The sequence below is a fragment of the Homarus americanus genome, unplaced genomic scaffold (assembly GCF_018991925.1).
Source record: "Homarus americanus isolate GMGI-L3 unplaced genomic scaffold, GMGI_Hamer_2.0 scaffold51859, whole genome shotgun sequence".
In the NCBI taxonomy this organism is placed as follows: Eukaryota; Metazoa; Arthropoda; class Malacostraca; order Decapoda; family Nephropidae; genus Homarus; species Homarus americanus.
This window is the reverse complement of record NW_024711292.1, coordinates 13,032,293-13,047,767: the sequence shown is the minus strand read 5'-3', so window position 1 is coordinate 13,047,767 and position 15,475 is coordinate 13,032,293. Positions and strand designations below refer to the sequence as shown.

Genomic DNA, 15,475 nt, shown 5'->3' with positions numbered 1-15,475 from the left:
CGTAGTAGGATCCGTTCGTTATAGCATACCCCACTGTATTCTATTTTCTTCCTTCTTATTTTCCAGAAATATGACAAGTTTGTATATAATACAATGTTACGGTACTTTTAATTTACAAGTATTCATTTTTAAAAATACAGAAGACACCAAACAAATACCAGTACTACGGTTATTTGTGTGACTCTCCCGCCAAAAAAGACCAAACAGCTGGTACTCTCTCCCTCAGCCCTACCAAAAATAGCCCAACGACATCTTTCTTAATTATTCTCTTCCAATTTCTCACTTTAATTGGTATTTTTTACTTCATATTGCCTACATCAGATAAACTACAGTAATTGAGGTTAGACACTGTTATAAATTTGATTACCGGGTCCTGGCAGGTGCCGTTAGAACCACCTGACCCTACCAACAGTGTTGCAAGTCAGACAGCATTTTTTTAATCATCCATGTGCACGAGAAAGGATGGATGGATGAAGGCGGCATACAAATATGGCTTAAAAAAGTCTGAACTTTAGACCAGGGGGACTGCACAAAGAAAAAAGTCTTCTTGTGTGGTATATGTTTCGGTCACATCTTGTTGACAGTGTTTACTGCTGGGATTAGGAAGGAAAACACTGATACAGCTGTGATTCCTGGTGGATTAACAAGTCTTGTCCAACCACTGGATGTTTCCTTAAACAAACCATTTAAAGATGCGGTAAGAGTGAAGTGGAACAACTGGATGATAGAAGGCGATAAGACATACACAAAGGGAGGCAACATCCAAGCTCCATCACTAGCAACATTATGTGAATGGATTGTAGAGGCCTGGGATGCAATCAGACCAGAAATTGTGGTGAAATCTTTTAAGAAATGTGGGATTTCGAATGCTCTTGATGGAACAGAAGACGACTTGTTGTGGGATTATGAGGCTAATGAGAGCGTGAATGAGGATGAAGATATTGATGATCCTATGGCTGATGATGGTGTTGATCCATATGACGATGCTGTTCAAGGAGAGGACTGGGAGGAGCTGTTTGGTGCTGAGGACAAGGAAAATGATTTTGATGGATTTTAATGAAAATATTCAGAAATATGGTATTGTAGTATTTATTCAAGTCAATTAGGATAGAATATTATTGTAATACAACAGTTTTTAACTGAAAACCATTCGAAAAGCGATTACGGCAAAATCTTTTGAACGACGAAAGAAAGTGAAAGTCATTGTTTTCGTCACAATTTTATCCCACTTTCCACTGTAATACGTACGTCATTTCAGCAAAAATATTACATTTCCATATTTATTTCTGAGAATATATTCATTCAGGCACAGTTAAGGTAAAATATACTTGTGATGTAATATTTTAATGAAAATATTTATAAATAAGGTATCGTATTTTTCTTTTGTTTCAAATTTAATTAACAAAGATTGATGTTTCAAATTTAATTTAAAAAAATTTATGTATCCATAAATAAACTTTTAAAAATGAATACTTTATGTTTTACATACTCCTGTGCATACCATACCATACCATGCATTTGGCTACTTTGGGCTTGCTATGATGACGCAAGAGATCTGCCCTGGCAACTGTACCGACACTCACAGCGGGTGGTGCGTTGGTGCGTCGTTTCCATTGTTTACTGGTAGTTACTGGTAAATATTTTTCAACCTAACGAAACTATTACCCGTATAGAGGTCGACCCCCAACTTTTTGCCCAAAAATTTGGTCTTAAGAACTCGTGCTATACACGGGTATATACGGTATATATATATATATATATATATATATATATATATATATATATATATATATATATATATATATATATATATATATATATATATATATATTTTTAGTCCATATAACACGCGGACTTTGAACATGTAATCAACGACCTCACCAGCCAGGACTCGAACCCTTGACCTAATGCATGGGACCAGGGAACACTACCGACCATACCAGTGAAATGATTTGGGGTCGCACTGGATAGTTGACAACACTGGATGGGGTCGTGCTAAAAAAAAGCTTGGGAACCCCTGCTCTAGGATCTGGCACATTAAGTGACAAAGGTCACTTGATTCCCTCCACACCATTAGGAGAACAAATTGGAAAATATGATATCTCTTCTCAGCCAATCAAATAAAGAGGCTATGATGTCTGAGTCTCTCAAAATGTGATGGTCACATCACTGCCTGACAGTTCATGGTTAAATTTTATACTGCACCAATATAGGAACAAAAATTGAGACTATGTTTCTTTTTCATGAAATTTTTTTCCACACTGAATATTTCTATGTCAGTGCACAGTGTTTAAATCTTCCATTGATTTGCTCAAATGCACAAAAGATTATTTGAATAAAATATCAATGTCTTGTAAGCATTCAGCAAAGAAAACTGACTGAGGTAGCTCTCATTTAAGACAAAGATTTATTTATATAACCAAAAATAGTTTGAAAGAAATTAGACACCAACACCTAACATTCTTCAACTAGCCAAACAATCACTGCTGAAGGAGATACATTACTATACCTTCTATCATTTCTATGGCCATTATACCCAACGACCATACGTCAACTTTGGGGCCATACTGCTTCCGTGTCACCACTTCAGGGGCCATCCAGTATGGAGTCCCAACCATTGTTGTCCTCTTGTTCTGCTCAGGAGATATTTGTGCACAAAAACCAAAGTCAGCTGTAGAAAGATGGGATATTAATTATTGTTTCTGTTTAGTACAGTTAACTGATTATGCAACATATGAATCAAAATTGTTGAACCAACAATTATCAGAACAACCAACATTGTCAGAAAAATTTCAAACCTACATTTTATGTTCAAACTTTTTGTGCAGTATACATTAAACAGCTAAGAGATACCATTCTACACAGCAGAATTTTCAAGGCATAGATGGAAAGTTAAAGGAGGCATAGTGAGGCATGAGTATGAGATATGCTGTAAATAAAGAAGGGAGGGACTTCTAAGAAGATAGGATGGATTTCTGAGGACACAGATGTAAAGGAATGATGACAATGAAAGTAACCAAACTGTGTAGGGTAAGGATAAAAAATAAGTCAAGGAAACATTACAAAAATGAAACATGTGTTATGTGGGTCAGTACAGATAAGCATACTGTATTTTATGTACATGGGTGAAGGTACAGGCAGTCACTGATTTATGAAAGGGTTCATTCCTGAAAAAGCTTTTTAAATAGAATCACATTTCCCCATAGTCTCCCATTATAAAAGCTGATAATGAGTTCATGGAGGGGGAAAAAAAAAAAAAAATAATCCCACAAATTATCTGAACTGATAAAAACTTGTTTTTAATACAGTAAACCCTCTTTTAACCGACCTATATGGAGGAGGGGTGGGTCGGAGAAGCCGATAAGTCAGACAATCGAGAAACTGTACCAAAAATACATTACTGCGCATAAGATAATCACTTGAGTCATGTAAAAATCATAAATGATGTACTGTACAAGGTACAAATACATGTAAACACGGGTTCACCAATTTCCCCATTAATGTCATTGAAAAAAAAATTTAAATACAGTACAGAGTATGTTTGAAAATAATAAATATACGCCAATTTTATAAATTCAGTACGTAGGCGCTCAGCTGTGTAAGCAACTAGTGTGGGCACCAAATTTGTTTGATATTGTTTGGCAGTTGGTTGATGCTCTTCCAACATTCAGTTAAAATCCAATTATAAATTTATTTGAGCCCTAGAACAGCGAGTGCTAAACATGCATGTGCACCACTACAGCTTGTGGTCACAGAAAGAAGAGGAAAAGTGTTACATTAGCAAGAGCTGTCGGTTTGCAGCCTACAACTGTAGGTAAAACAATTTGTGGAAATTTGTGGGTTGGTTATTCGGGGGTGGTTAAATGCAGCTGTATATAATTTTTGGGGGTGTAAAAAAATGATTATAAGCCAAAAAAAAACATATTTGAAACAGACTGACTGAAGGACACACACACCGTGGGGTGGGGAGGGGGGAGGATCTCGTTGTACAGGCATTCTTTATACGAGAATTCGATGATACAAGGTTAAGGAATTTGCACCTTATATTCACTATACGAGCGACAATGTTTGATGATACGAGAAGCCATAATTTTGGGCAACATATTACTGTACTCACTTTGTACTCAAATGTAATGACTAAAGGACTAAAAATTTATTTCTTGTGCAAACTATGTGATGTTTATACTCAATTTATTTGTGCTCTTAAAAGGATTCCAGCAATATACAGTCTGCGCAGAATATTAAATTGCGATAGGGCTGACGAACTAAGTTTTCACAAAAATAATATCATATGTTGTGAAGGTTGTCCTGGGATGCGAGATGTCAAAACGCTTGGTTTGCTGGCAAGTGGTGACATTTGGCAACTGAGCACACATCACGGTGTGTAGTCAGTGCGCCTCTGGCAACTGTGAGGGGAAGATTTATTGTGCGGGTTCCCGCGCCTTATGGCAATGTTATGTCTAGTTTAAGGTGCATTAACACGACATAGTGGCCATTAGAGATGTCCAGGAGGGTTACTACAAGAGACGATATTGCAGCAGTGATTGCATTGTACAAAGCGAACCATGTACTGAAAGAAATTTTGACTCGGACTGGTGTGGCATTACGAGTTGTTCAAAATCTTGTCAAACGTTTCCGTGATCTTGGAGAGGACGAGTTACCAGCTCCATTACCTAAGTCTGGTAGGCCTAAATTATTGTCTCCACGGACACTTATGGTTATTTCTCGACAAGTTCGGTCCAATCCCTCACTCACAGAACGTGAAGTGAAAGAGAGAAACCCCCGTCTTCCGAGTCACGTCTCGTTACGTTGTATTCAACAAGCCCTGCGCGATGCCCTGGGATTTAAGAGCTTTCGTGCCTGCCGTAAACCTCTGTTGACAAAAAGACAGAAGGAAAATAGAGTGAAATTTTGCAAGAAATATGAAGTGTGGGATTTAGAGACATGGAGAAGTGTATTGTGGTCGGATGAGGCTACGTTTTCTGTGACTGGGAGTAGTGGTGGGAGGGTGTACCGCCCGCCCCACTCAGACACACACCTCCCACAGTACAGTATTACCCCGCTTTACACGGTTTTACTTTCCGCGATTTCTCAGCGCGGTACCTTGCCAGAACCAGACGTTCACTTTCCGTGGTGCATCTACTCATAATTTTTTTTTTTTTTTTAGCTCATAAAATTCATACAAATTACCCAGCCAGAATATAATTTACATTGCTGGAATTCTTACAATATGATGATCATTTTGAATATAAACATCATGGATTTTGCATTAGACATACAAATTTTTGATCTAAAGTAATAATTTGGTTTACACAAAGCAAATATTTTATCTTTTGTGCAAAATATATGAAGTTTTCATTCAAAATATTCCCTGACCTGCAAGGAATCCAGAAATGTCAATTATATTATCCTAACTTTAGTCTGAGGTATTATTTATTACTAAACGTTAAAATCTAATTTTTTCACCCACACATTTATCTGGTAGGGAAGGAAGGTGGGGGGGGAGGGTTGGGACCGACCAACCCAGCTGGCGTGAGTGTGAGGAGGGAGGGGTGGGGGCAAGGTGGGGTACTTTGATTTACAGATAGTGTCGTGAAGAATATTTTTTTTTTTATTAACTGAAGATATTTGTTTTAGCTCATAAAATTCATACAAATTACTCGACCAGAATATAATTTACATTGCTGGAATTCTTACAATATGATGATCATTTTGAATATAAACATCATGGATTTTGCATTAGACATACAAATTTTCGATCTAATGTAATAATTTGGTTTACACAAAGCAAATATTTTATCTTTTGTGCAAAATATATGAAGTTTACATTCAAAATATTCCCTGACCTGCAAGGAATCCAGAAATGTCAATTATATTATCCTAACTTTAGTCTGAGGTATTATTTATTACTAAACGTTAAAATCTAGAGTTTTCACCCAAACATTAATCAGAGAGGTAGGAGCTAGTGAGCTGGGAAGAGGGGATTTGAGTCCATTATTTAAATGGACATTAACCTGGCGACTGTATTTCTCTTAAATATTAATTGTGTGAGCATACCATCATAAAATTTAGATGTTATTTTTACTACAACATAGGTATTGTGTCGGAAAAAGTGGAGTTTGGGGGTCGGGCCAGTCTCTATTGGAATTAATCCCATATGTTTTGTTATTCACTTTACGCGGTTTTTCACTTTCCGCGGTACCCTGTGGGTTCAATTGACCGAGTAAATCAGGGTACTACTGTACACTGTAAAGACTGTTAAGCACCCTGCCTCGCTTATGGTTTGGGCTTCCTTTACGTATTATGGTGTTGGTGAACTAGTAATCCTCCCTAAGAACCAGATGATGAATCAGTACAACTATCTTGAACTGCTCAGTGATTTCTTACCTGAAACATTTGATAAAGCTAAGGCAAGCCTTTTCATGCAGGACGGTGCCCAATGCCACACTGCTAAAAGTGTCATACAGTGGCTCAAAGACTGTGAGGTACCTTTCTTTAATGACTGGCCTGGCAGTAGCCCAGATCTTATCCCAATAGAAAATTTGTGGTCCATTGTTAAGCGTCGTCTGCACGACGCTGACACATCATCAATCCCGAAGCTAGAGGCAGCCATCAAGGATACCTGGGCTAACTTGCCACCTGACCTCTTGCAAAACCTTGCTGACAGTGTTCCTCGAAGGCTAAAAGACTGTCTGAAGCGCAGAGGAAACACTACAAAGTATTAATTGAAGTGGTAAGCGTTATTTGACTTTACTGACCTAAAACATTATCGTAAATATGCATATTTTTTCAGCACACGATCTCACAATCCGCCGAGACTGTAAGTTATATTCTGTTCAGTTTAGTCAGCAAATATTTATAAGATAAAAATTTAAAGACTAAAACCACCTTCACCGTGGCTGGGAGGAAGGGAGGGAGAGGAGGTGTTGATAGCTGGGTGGTGAAGGTTACCAAGTGCGTATTTATCTGTCATATAGAGGGAGCTAAAGTTTTTTGATTATAAAATGTCACTGAATTGACTTGGCAGAATATAACTTACATTGCTGTAATCCTTGTAAGATAATTAATAATTTGAGTACAAACATCCCATAGTTTGCACTTGAGATAAAAGTTTTAGTAATTACCTTAGTACTTTGAGTACAAGAGTTTGTCCTTAGGACAATTATTTCATTTACTTTTTTCACAATAAGTATTTAGGATGGTGTGCATGTAAATGAGTAAAAATAAATGAAGAATTTATGCATATCTACCCAAAATAAGAGTTGAAAAAACCCATAACACCTCACAGCTTGGCCCAGTAGCATTGCCTGGTGGTTGCTGTGACTGGTCTAACTTGGCTACAGTTTACCCAGCCGAGTAAGCAAAACAAGCAGTGACGTGGTCTGTTATGTCTCTCATGACGCAGATGTGCAGAGACGTGTTTGTGACCAACTCCAGCAAGGCTGGACCCCCCCGCCATCCTCAGCCAAGCAGGACACCCCCCCCACCACCCTCAGCCAGGCCACGATCCCTCCCCACCACCCTACCATCCTCAGCCATGCCACGATCCTCAGCCATGCCACGCATCCCTCACCTACCACTTCATCCTCAGCCAGGCCTGCATCCCTCAGCCAGGCCAACGATCCCTCCCCTACCACCCTACCATCCTCAGCCAGGCCATGCATCCTCCCTACCACCCTACCATCCTCAGCCAGGCCACGCATCCCTCACCTACCACCCTACCATCTCAGCCAGGCCTCGCATCCTCAGCCAGCCACGATCCCCCCCTACCACCCTACCATCCTCAGCCAGGCCATTCATCCCTCCCCTACTACCCTACCATCCTCACCAGGCCACACACCCCTCCCCTACCACCCCACCATCCTCAGCCAGGCCATGCAGCCCTCCCTCACCACCCTACCATCCTCAGCCAGGCCACGCATCCCTCCCCTACCACCCCACCATCCTCAGCCAGGCCACACATCCCTCTACTACCCTACCATCCTCAGCCAGGCCATGCATCCCTCCCCTACCATCCTACCATCCTCAGCCAGGCCACGATCCTCCTCTACTACCCTACCATCCCTCAGCCAGGCCATGCATCCCTCCCTACCACCCCACCATCCTCAGCCAGGCCACGATCCTCCTCTACTACCCTACCATCCTCAGCCAGCCACACACCCTCCCCACCACCCCACCATCCCCAGCCAGGCCACACACCCTCCCCTACCACCCTACCATCCCTCAGCCAGGCCACACCCCTCCCCACCACCCCACCATCCCCAGCCAGCACATCCCTCCCCCACCACCCTACCATCCCCAGCCAGGCCATGCATCCTCCCCCACTACCCCACCATCCCCAGCCAGGCCACACACCCCTCCCCACCATCCCCAGCCAGGCCACACACCCCTCCCCTACTACCCCACCATCCCTCAGCCAGGCCACACACCCCTCCCCTACCACCCCACCATCCTCAGCCAGGCCATGCATCCCTCCCCTACCACCCTACCATCCTCAGCCAGGCCATGCATCCCTCCCCTACTCACCCTACCATCCTCAGCCAGGCCACAAATCCTCCCCCCACCACCCCACCATCCCCAGCCAGGCCAACCTCCCCTACCACCCTACCATCCCTCAGCCAGGCCATGCATCCCTCCCCACTACCCTACCATCCCCAGCCAGGCCACACACCCTCCCCTACTACCCTACCATCCCCAGCCAGGCCACAAATCCTCCCCCTACCACCCTACCATCCTCAGCCAGGCCATGCATCCCTCCCCTACTACCCCACCATCCCCTCAGCCAGCCACACCCTCCCCACCACCCTCCCACCATCCTCAGCCAGGCCACACACCCTCCCCTACTACCCACCATCCTCAGCCAGGCCACACACCCCTCCCTACCACCCTACCATCCTCAGCCAGGCCACACACCCTCCCTACCACCCTTACATCCTCAGCCAGGCCACACACCCCTCCCCTACCACCCCACCATCCCTCAGCCAGCACACACCCTCCCCCACTACCCTACCATCCTCAGCCAGGCCACACCCTCCCCACCACCCCACCATCCTCAGCCAGGCCAGACACCCCTCCCCACCACCCCTACCATCCTCAGCCAGGCCACAACCTCCCCACCACCCCACCATCCCAGCCAGGCCATGCATCCCTCCCCCACTACCCCACCATCCCCAGCCAGGCCACACACCCTCCCCCTACCACCCTACCATCCTCAGCCAGGCCACACACCCTCCCCACTACCCCACCATCCTCAGCCAGGCCACACACCCCTCCCCTACCACCCCACCATCCTCAGCCAGGCCACACACCCCTCCCCACCACCCTACCATCCCTCAGCCAGGCCACACACCCTCCCCACCACCCTACCATCCTCAGCCAGGCCACACCCCTCCCCTACCACCCTACCATCCTCAGCCAGGCCACACACCCCCCCCTACCACCACCATCCTCAGGCCACGCACCCCCCCTACCACCCTACCATCCTCAGCCAGGCCACGCACCCTCCCTACCACCCTACCATCCTCAGCCAGGCCACGACCCCTCCCCTACCACCCTACCATCCTCAGCCAGGCCACGCACCCCTCCCTACCACCCCTACCATCCTCAGCCAGGCTACACCCCCCCTACCACCCTACCATCCTCACCCCAGCCACTCTCTCCTTTCTCCAGTGTTTTAATCTGCTATCCCAGTTTGTCCGCTTGTACTGAATCGCATTTATTTACTGTCATCGGTGCTCGAACGGCTCCTATTAACCCATGTATTATTCCCCTGCTACGAAGTTTTGCTATACGAGCAGACTCTATGAACGTGATTTATCAGATCATCGGATTTACTGTACAATATATACAGTAGGATCTCAAGTTTAGCGAGTTTTAGATTTGAGATTCATATGTTTCGCATCACTTAAAATTTCCAGTTTCTCAAGAATAGCGATTTTCATTACCAGTTTCACGAGGTCATTGTTGAGTGGACAGTGCGCATTGTCACGGTCTTTTGTTATCCGTCGATCCACCGACTGGTTTTCGTTTATGGCAATTAGTTTTATTGAGCAAGAGCGAGTGGTGCAGTGACTTTTCATGAGATTCTTGTTTAACTGTTAGCAATTCTTGTGTACAGTATTAGTGATTCTTGTGTATTAACGATGAGTGATGTGCGCAATGTAAATGTCGGGAGCAGTTCTGGTGGTAATGATGGCTAAAGAGAAGGTCAACAAGGAAAGCCCTGCCAAGCGTGACTACCATAAGGGGGTCAAGAAGAGGAAATACAGGTACACCCTTGAAATGAAACGAGAGATGCTCGAGATGATCAAGTGGTGCTCGTACCTGTGAAATCATGCGTAGGTTCAACTGCCCCGAATCAACCATACTTCCCTTAAGAAGAACAAGGAAGCCTTAACTGCTTCTGTAAATGTATTCTCAAGATTTTCTAGTAGCAAGATGTTCTCCGATAATTCGCAACGAAACATACTGCTTGTTATCACAGAACATTACCTTCACAAGTGGATGGAAAGAAGAAACCGTGAGCAAGGCGACCTGTCTGGGCCACAGATAAGGCATCAAGCATGTGTTTATTACACTGCAGTTGCACAGAAGAAACGCGTTAGCTCTCCAACCACCATTCAATGCATCTGTTGGTTGCTTGGCGTCTTTTAAGAAGCATTATGAAGTCAAGTTTGCCCACTACCCTGGGGAGAGTGCATCAGCTGATGTCATAGCAACAGAAAAATATCCACCTGTCTTTCAAACTCTTGTGGAAGAGGGTGATTATTGCCGAGACAGGATTTTCAATTGTGACGAAACTGACATTTTCTGGAACCACTCACCTAAGACCACTTTCATTGCCAAGGATGAAAAACAGGCAAGGGTTGTAAAGACTTCAAAGGACAGGATCACAGTTTTACTCACAGCTAATGCAAGTGGAGATTTCTTGATGAAACCCCTAGTTGTTAACCATGCTGCCTGTCCTAGAGCTTACCGTCATGCCAGTATGTCACAGCTCAATGTTTATTGGACGTCTAATAAGAATGCTTGGGTTACAACGTCTTTATGCACCAACTGGTTTGACAAGCACTTTGTTCCTGACGCCCAACAGTACTGCCTGAGGAAGAACAATGACTTCAAAGTGATCCTGGTGATGGATAATGCTCCTGGACATTCAAGTTTCTAGTTGGACGCCACCCTAATGTCAAGTTATCTTCCTTCCTCATTACACCACATCGCTTCTGCAGCCACTTGACCACGAATTCATCTGTAACGTTATACTGTTCTACTATCAGTCACTCTGTAAAGACTTTCATCAGCAGACAGACTCATTAGTTGAGTTACAACAAATCGAGGCAGAACTCTCTGACAGTGACCAGGCTCTATCAGCTAACCAGGAGGAGGAGGAGCAGGAGATGGTAGATGACTCGACTCCTAGCACCTCATCACCCCACAACCGTGAAGTGTTATCAGTATGTGAATTTTGGATGAAATATAATATTAAAAATGCAGTGGACAAAATAGTTAAGGCATGGCATAAGATTAATCTGGCAACAGTGCTACACGCACGGAAGCCTCTGTTCGCTAACTTTGAGGTAAGTGGGGCAGAGCAGACTGAGGCAAGCGGGGAAAAGCAATGTGGCGGAAACACTAATGGACACAGTCGAGGCACCGCAGTCAGTCCCGGCACTGGAATTTTCGGATGTTAAGGTTGAAGATTTGCAAGAAATCGTTGGTCAACATCAGCAGCACGATAATTGAAGAACTGTTGGAGGAGGATGAAGAACAAGAAGGACCGCAAGCAACACAAGAGGATGACGTTTATCCTGGTGAACCTACAGTACAACACGCCAGCTGACTGGATTGCTCACAACCAACACATGTTTCATTGAACAGCTAGAAGCATACGATACCAGGCCTCATCCTCGGAACCATATCTGCCCTGTCCTTGATAAGGTCATAGTAGAGGAATATAAAACCTTGTACATGTCCCGTGTTAATGCTCGTCAGCAGGCCCTTATTACTCGGCACCTGCACAAGGCCCAGCCTATTATTAATGCCTTGGCAAACATCACTTTAGGAAGTGATGATGGCACCACTGATGATGATATTGAAGTGTTGGGTGACTTGCTGGTGGAAGAGCTGTGTCAAGACTTTGAGGGATTGATACTGAGGTTAGAGGAGATGTAGATGAGGGAGCAGGGAAGAGGCAGTAACCAGCCCTCCCTGCCTCGGAACCCATCAACCAGCCCGTCAAACATTTCACTGACTCCATCAAGGTAAGTTATTCTACAGTATGAGTGTATATAAATATTGTCATCAACAATATGTACAATATACTATGTATGAATACATTACAGTAATGTAATTTTCTTGGTGGGTTGTAGGTCATTATAGGGGGGTTTGGGTGACAATGTGGAACTGATTAGGCTTATTTATATGTACAGTATTTCAATGTCACTCGTTTCGCGATTTTAACTTTTGCGACGCTAAACCCGGTACCAATTAGTTGCGAAACATGAGATCCTACCGTACAGTAATACCAATCACTTAGTAAAAATCAGTATCTGTCAGGTCACCCTTTCTTGGGTGGGTGATTAGTGGGTCTCATGACCTGAAGATGTCTTGAATAAACACGAAAGCTAAAGTATTTTTAGGGAGATTGTGATAAGTATAAGTATAAATGAGTAAAGTTGTATCCCTTCAACATTACATTACATGACATTTTAAAATATGGAGCGAGAAAGAAGAAAGGTGTGGGTGATTAGAGAGATGGAGTGGAAAGGAGTGGTAACATGCACCAGTGTTGCCAAGCGATAAGCTCCTCAACAGCTGATCTTGTAATTCGCCTCCATGCAGTCACACAACAAGACCCTCACTGAATGCTTGTTGTCTTAATTCCTGTGTGTGTGTGTGTGTGTGTGTGTGTGATGACAAATTTGAGGTTGTAGACATCAGCTTATCACTTACATCTGCTAGTCTACGAGAACAGTAGCCATCATGGAAACCAGCTCACCACCACTACCACCATTAATACCATCATCAGCAACCATCATTACCACCATCACCAGCAACCACCACCACCTACAGCCATCACTTACAACCACCACTACCACCATCACTTACAACCACCACTACCACCATCACCAGCAACCACTATTACCACCATCACTTGCAACCACCACTACCACAATCACCTACTGCCACCACTACCACCATCACTTGAAACCACCACTACCACCATCATCAGTAATCACCACCACTGTTTGTGACATGAGTGTTTGGTGGTTCTCGGGAGTTGAGTGATGCAGATGTGTGTGTGTGTGTGTGTACGGGGAGGGGGGGGAGGACAGCAACACACATAACTCAGTATTTCTTTAGGCAAGTTTTCATTGTTAAAACATTTGCATTGTGCCAACATGTTGTTAAGTTACATTTATTCATTACAGATACAATTAAACAGTAGATAATGGCAAATTTCAGGCTGTAGACATCAGCTGGTCACCTCCTCCACCTCTATCACTGCCACCATCTCCCGCGTTATTATAAACTTATTTTTTAGTACCCTCATCTGTCAATATTAAATCAATTTTATTATAACACTGCATTGTCAAGATACATTTAATTATCATAGATAAAAAAACCTGGACTGACAAATTTTAAAATTTAGACGTATTTCCTTATTTTCCATTTATCTGTGTTATTGGATGATACAAAATGTTCCATGAGTCGACTGAAATGCACATGTGGTGGTGGTTATGCAATAGACGTCTGAAACATTTTATGTTTGCAGCCCCAAGTTAGCGGATTTTTATAACGCGGTCCTCTATTATTCGCGGATGACACCCTGAATGTACCGAAGAATGTCTGTGGGTAGTTTTAAAGTTGCCGGCATTTTTGCGGCTGGGACAGGGAGCCATTCATTCTAGAGAGAGTAATTTCCTTTACCTGTATTGTAAATATGTGTGTGTGTGTGTGTGTGTGTAGAAACACATACAAATAATTAATACTGTAATTGGAAAATACTCTGACAAATAATCAGAAAAAAATTTATTAAAAATGTGAGTCTACCCTGAAATCCGTGCTTTATTACTTTATGAATAAAGCAAGGACTTGACGGTAGACTGTCACATTTTTAATAAATTTGTTTCTGAATACTGTATTTGCGACAGTATTTTCCCATTATTATTTATTTGTATGTGTTTTGTGTGTGTGTCTACACACACACATACACATACAATACAAGTAAAAGAAATAATTGTCCTAAGGGCAAACACAAAGGGAATATACATTTCTTTGTACAGTAAAAATGCCCCCGCCCCCAGTCCACAAATGTTATTCGCGGATTTGGGGATTCACAGCCATTTTGAGAACCTAACCCCTATGAATTTGGGGGGGCCCCCCCTGCATGTGGTGGTGGCAGACTTATGATATAAACAACTACCTATCGGGTTTCTTTTTACATACAGGTATTCTAATTGTTAAAGCCTTTTTATTGTACATCACATCATATTGGAAATCTACATTTAATTACTGTAAGTTCAGTAAAAAGAAGCACAGCTCATATTGACAAATTTGAGTCGGTAAGCATTAGCTGATCACTATTGTCTGGCAGAGTAGCAGCCTAGAGACAAGCACATCACCTTTCCTCATCATCTTCACCTCCTCCCTCATCATTACATGCTGCCTTTTGGTGTTTAAGAGATGGACTCACCTCACCAGAACAAAGCATTGTATTGTACAGCCGTGTGATACCCTTTACCTCTCACCTATTAACTCTACTGCCTCTCATTCCAGGGGATGATGCCATTATTACAAGATGTGTATCTGTTCATTTAGCTAAATACAAACAGTACTGTAGCACAATCCAGTGAAATCTTTTATAGATTAGTAATTAGAAATCACTGGGCAACTCCAGTGTTAGTAGATTAGTACAGTACTGGTACTGGGCCTACTGGCAATACATAAAACTAATGAAAGAATGTTGTCCTTTGTACTTACTAAGCTTGACACTGCCATCCATTCCTAACAAGATATTATCTGATTTGATGTCACGATGTATAACCTGGCTCAGATGTAGGAACTCGAGTGCTTGAAGTACTTCTCTGTAAAGAAAATAAAAAAGAATTATCAAAATGTATATCACTTCTAATCTAATATATAAATAAACATTTCATAGTACTGAATTGTAAATACTTAAGACAATTGTACATACTCAAGACATTCTCTAACCCTTAAATGACAACAATTGTAAATACATGATGAGCACCTTTTGTCCCACAACAACGGTGATAGTCTATATAATCAAGAACTTTCTACTCCATAATTTTTAAGTTTGTCACTTAATATCTGCTCGAGTGAATTATTTTGACTTGTAACAACTTCTCTTTCAACGTGCTTGTCCCTCCCTGCACCAGTAGCATTTTTTGTTGTGATGGAGGAAGTATCTGTCATATCCCCGGCAGTCAGAGCAGTACTTATGATGAAGATTTCT

General features: G+C 42.8%; 1 protein-coding gene across 1 annotated transcript in view; it reads right to left on the bottom strand.

Moving 5' to 3' along the window:
• Positions 1-15,475, bottom strand: part of LOC121879600 (serine/threonine-protein kinase Pak-like) — a 122,820-nt gene that overhangs the window by 20,913 nt on the left and 86,432 nt on the right. Inside the window, exons 13-14 of the mRNA XM_042386301.1 lie at positions 14,983-15,086; positions 2,510-2,671 (exon numbers count right to left, since the gene is read on the bottom strand). Coding sequence (XP_042242235.1) covers positions 2,510-2,671; positions 14,983-15,086 — 266 coding nt within the window. The remainder of the gene's footprint in view (positions 1-2,509; positions 2,672-14,982; positions 15,087-15,475) is intronic.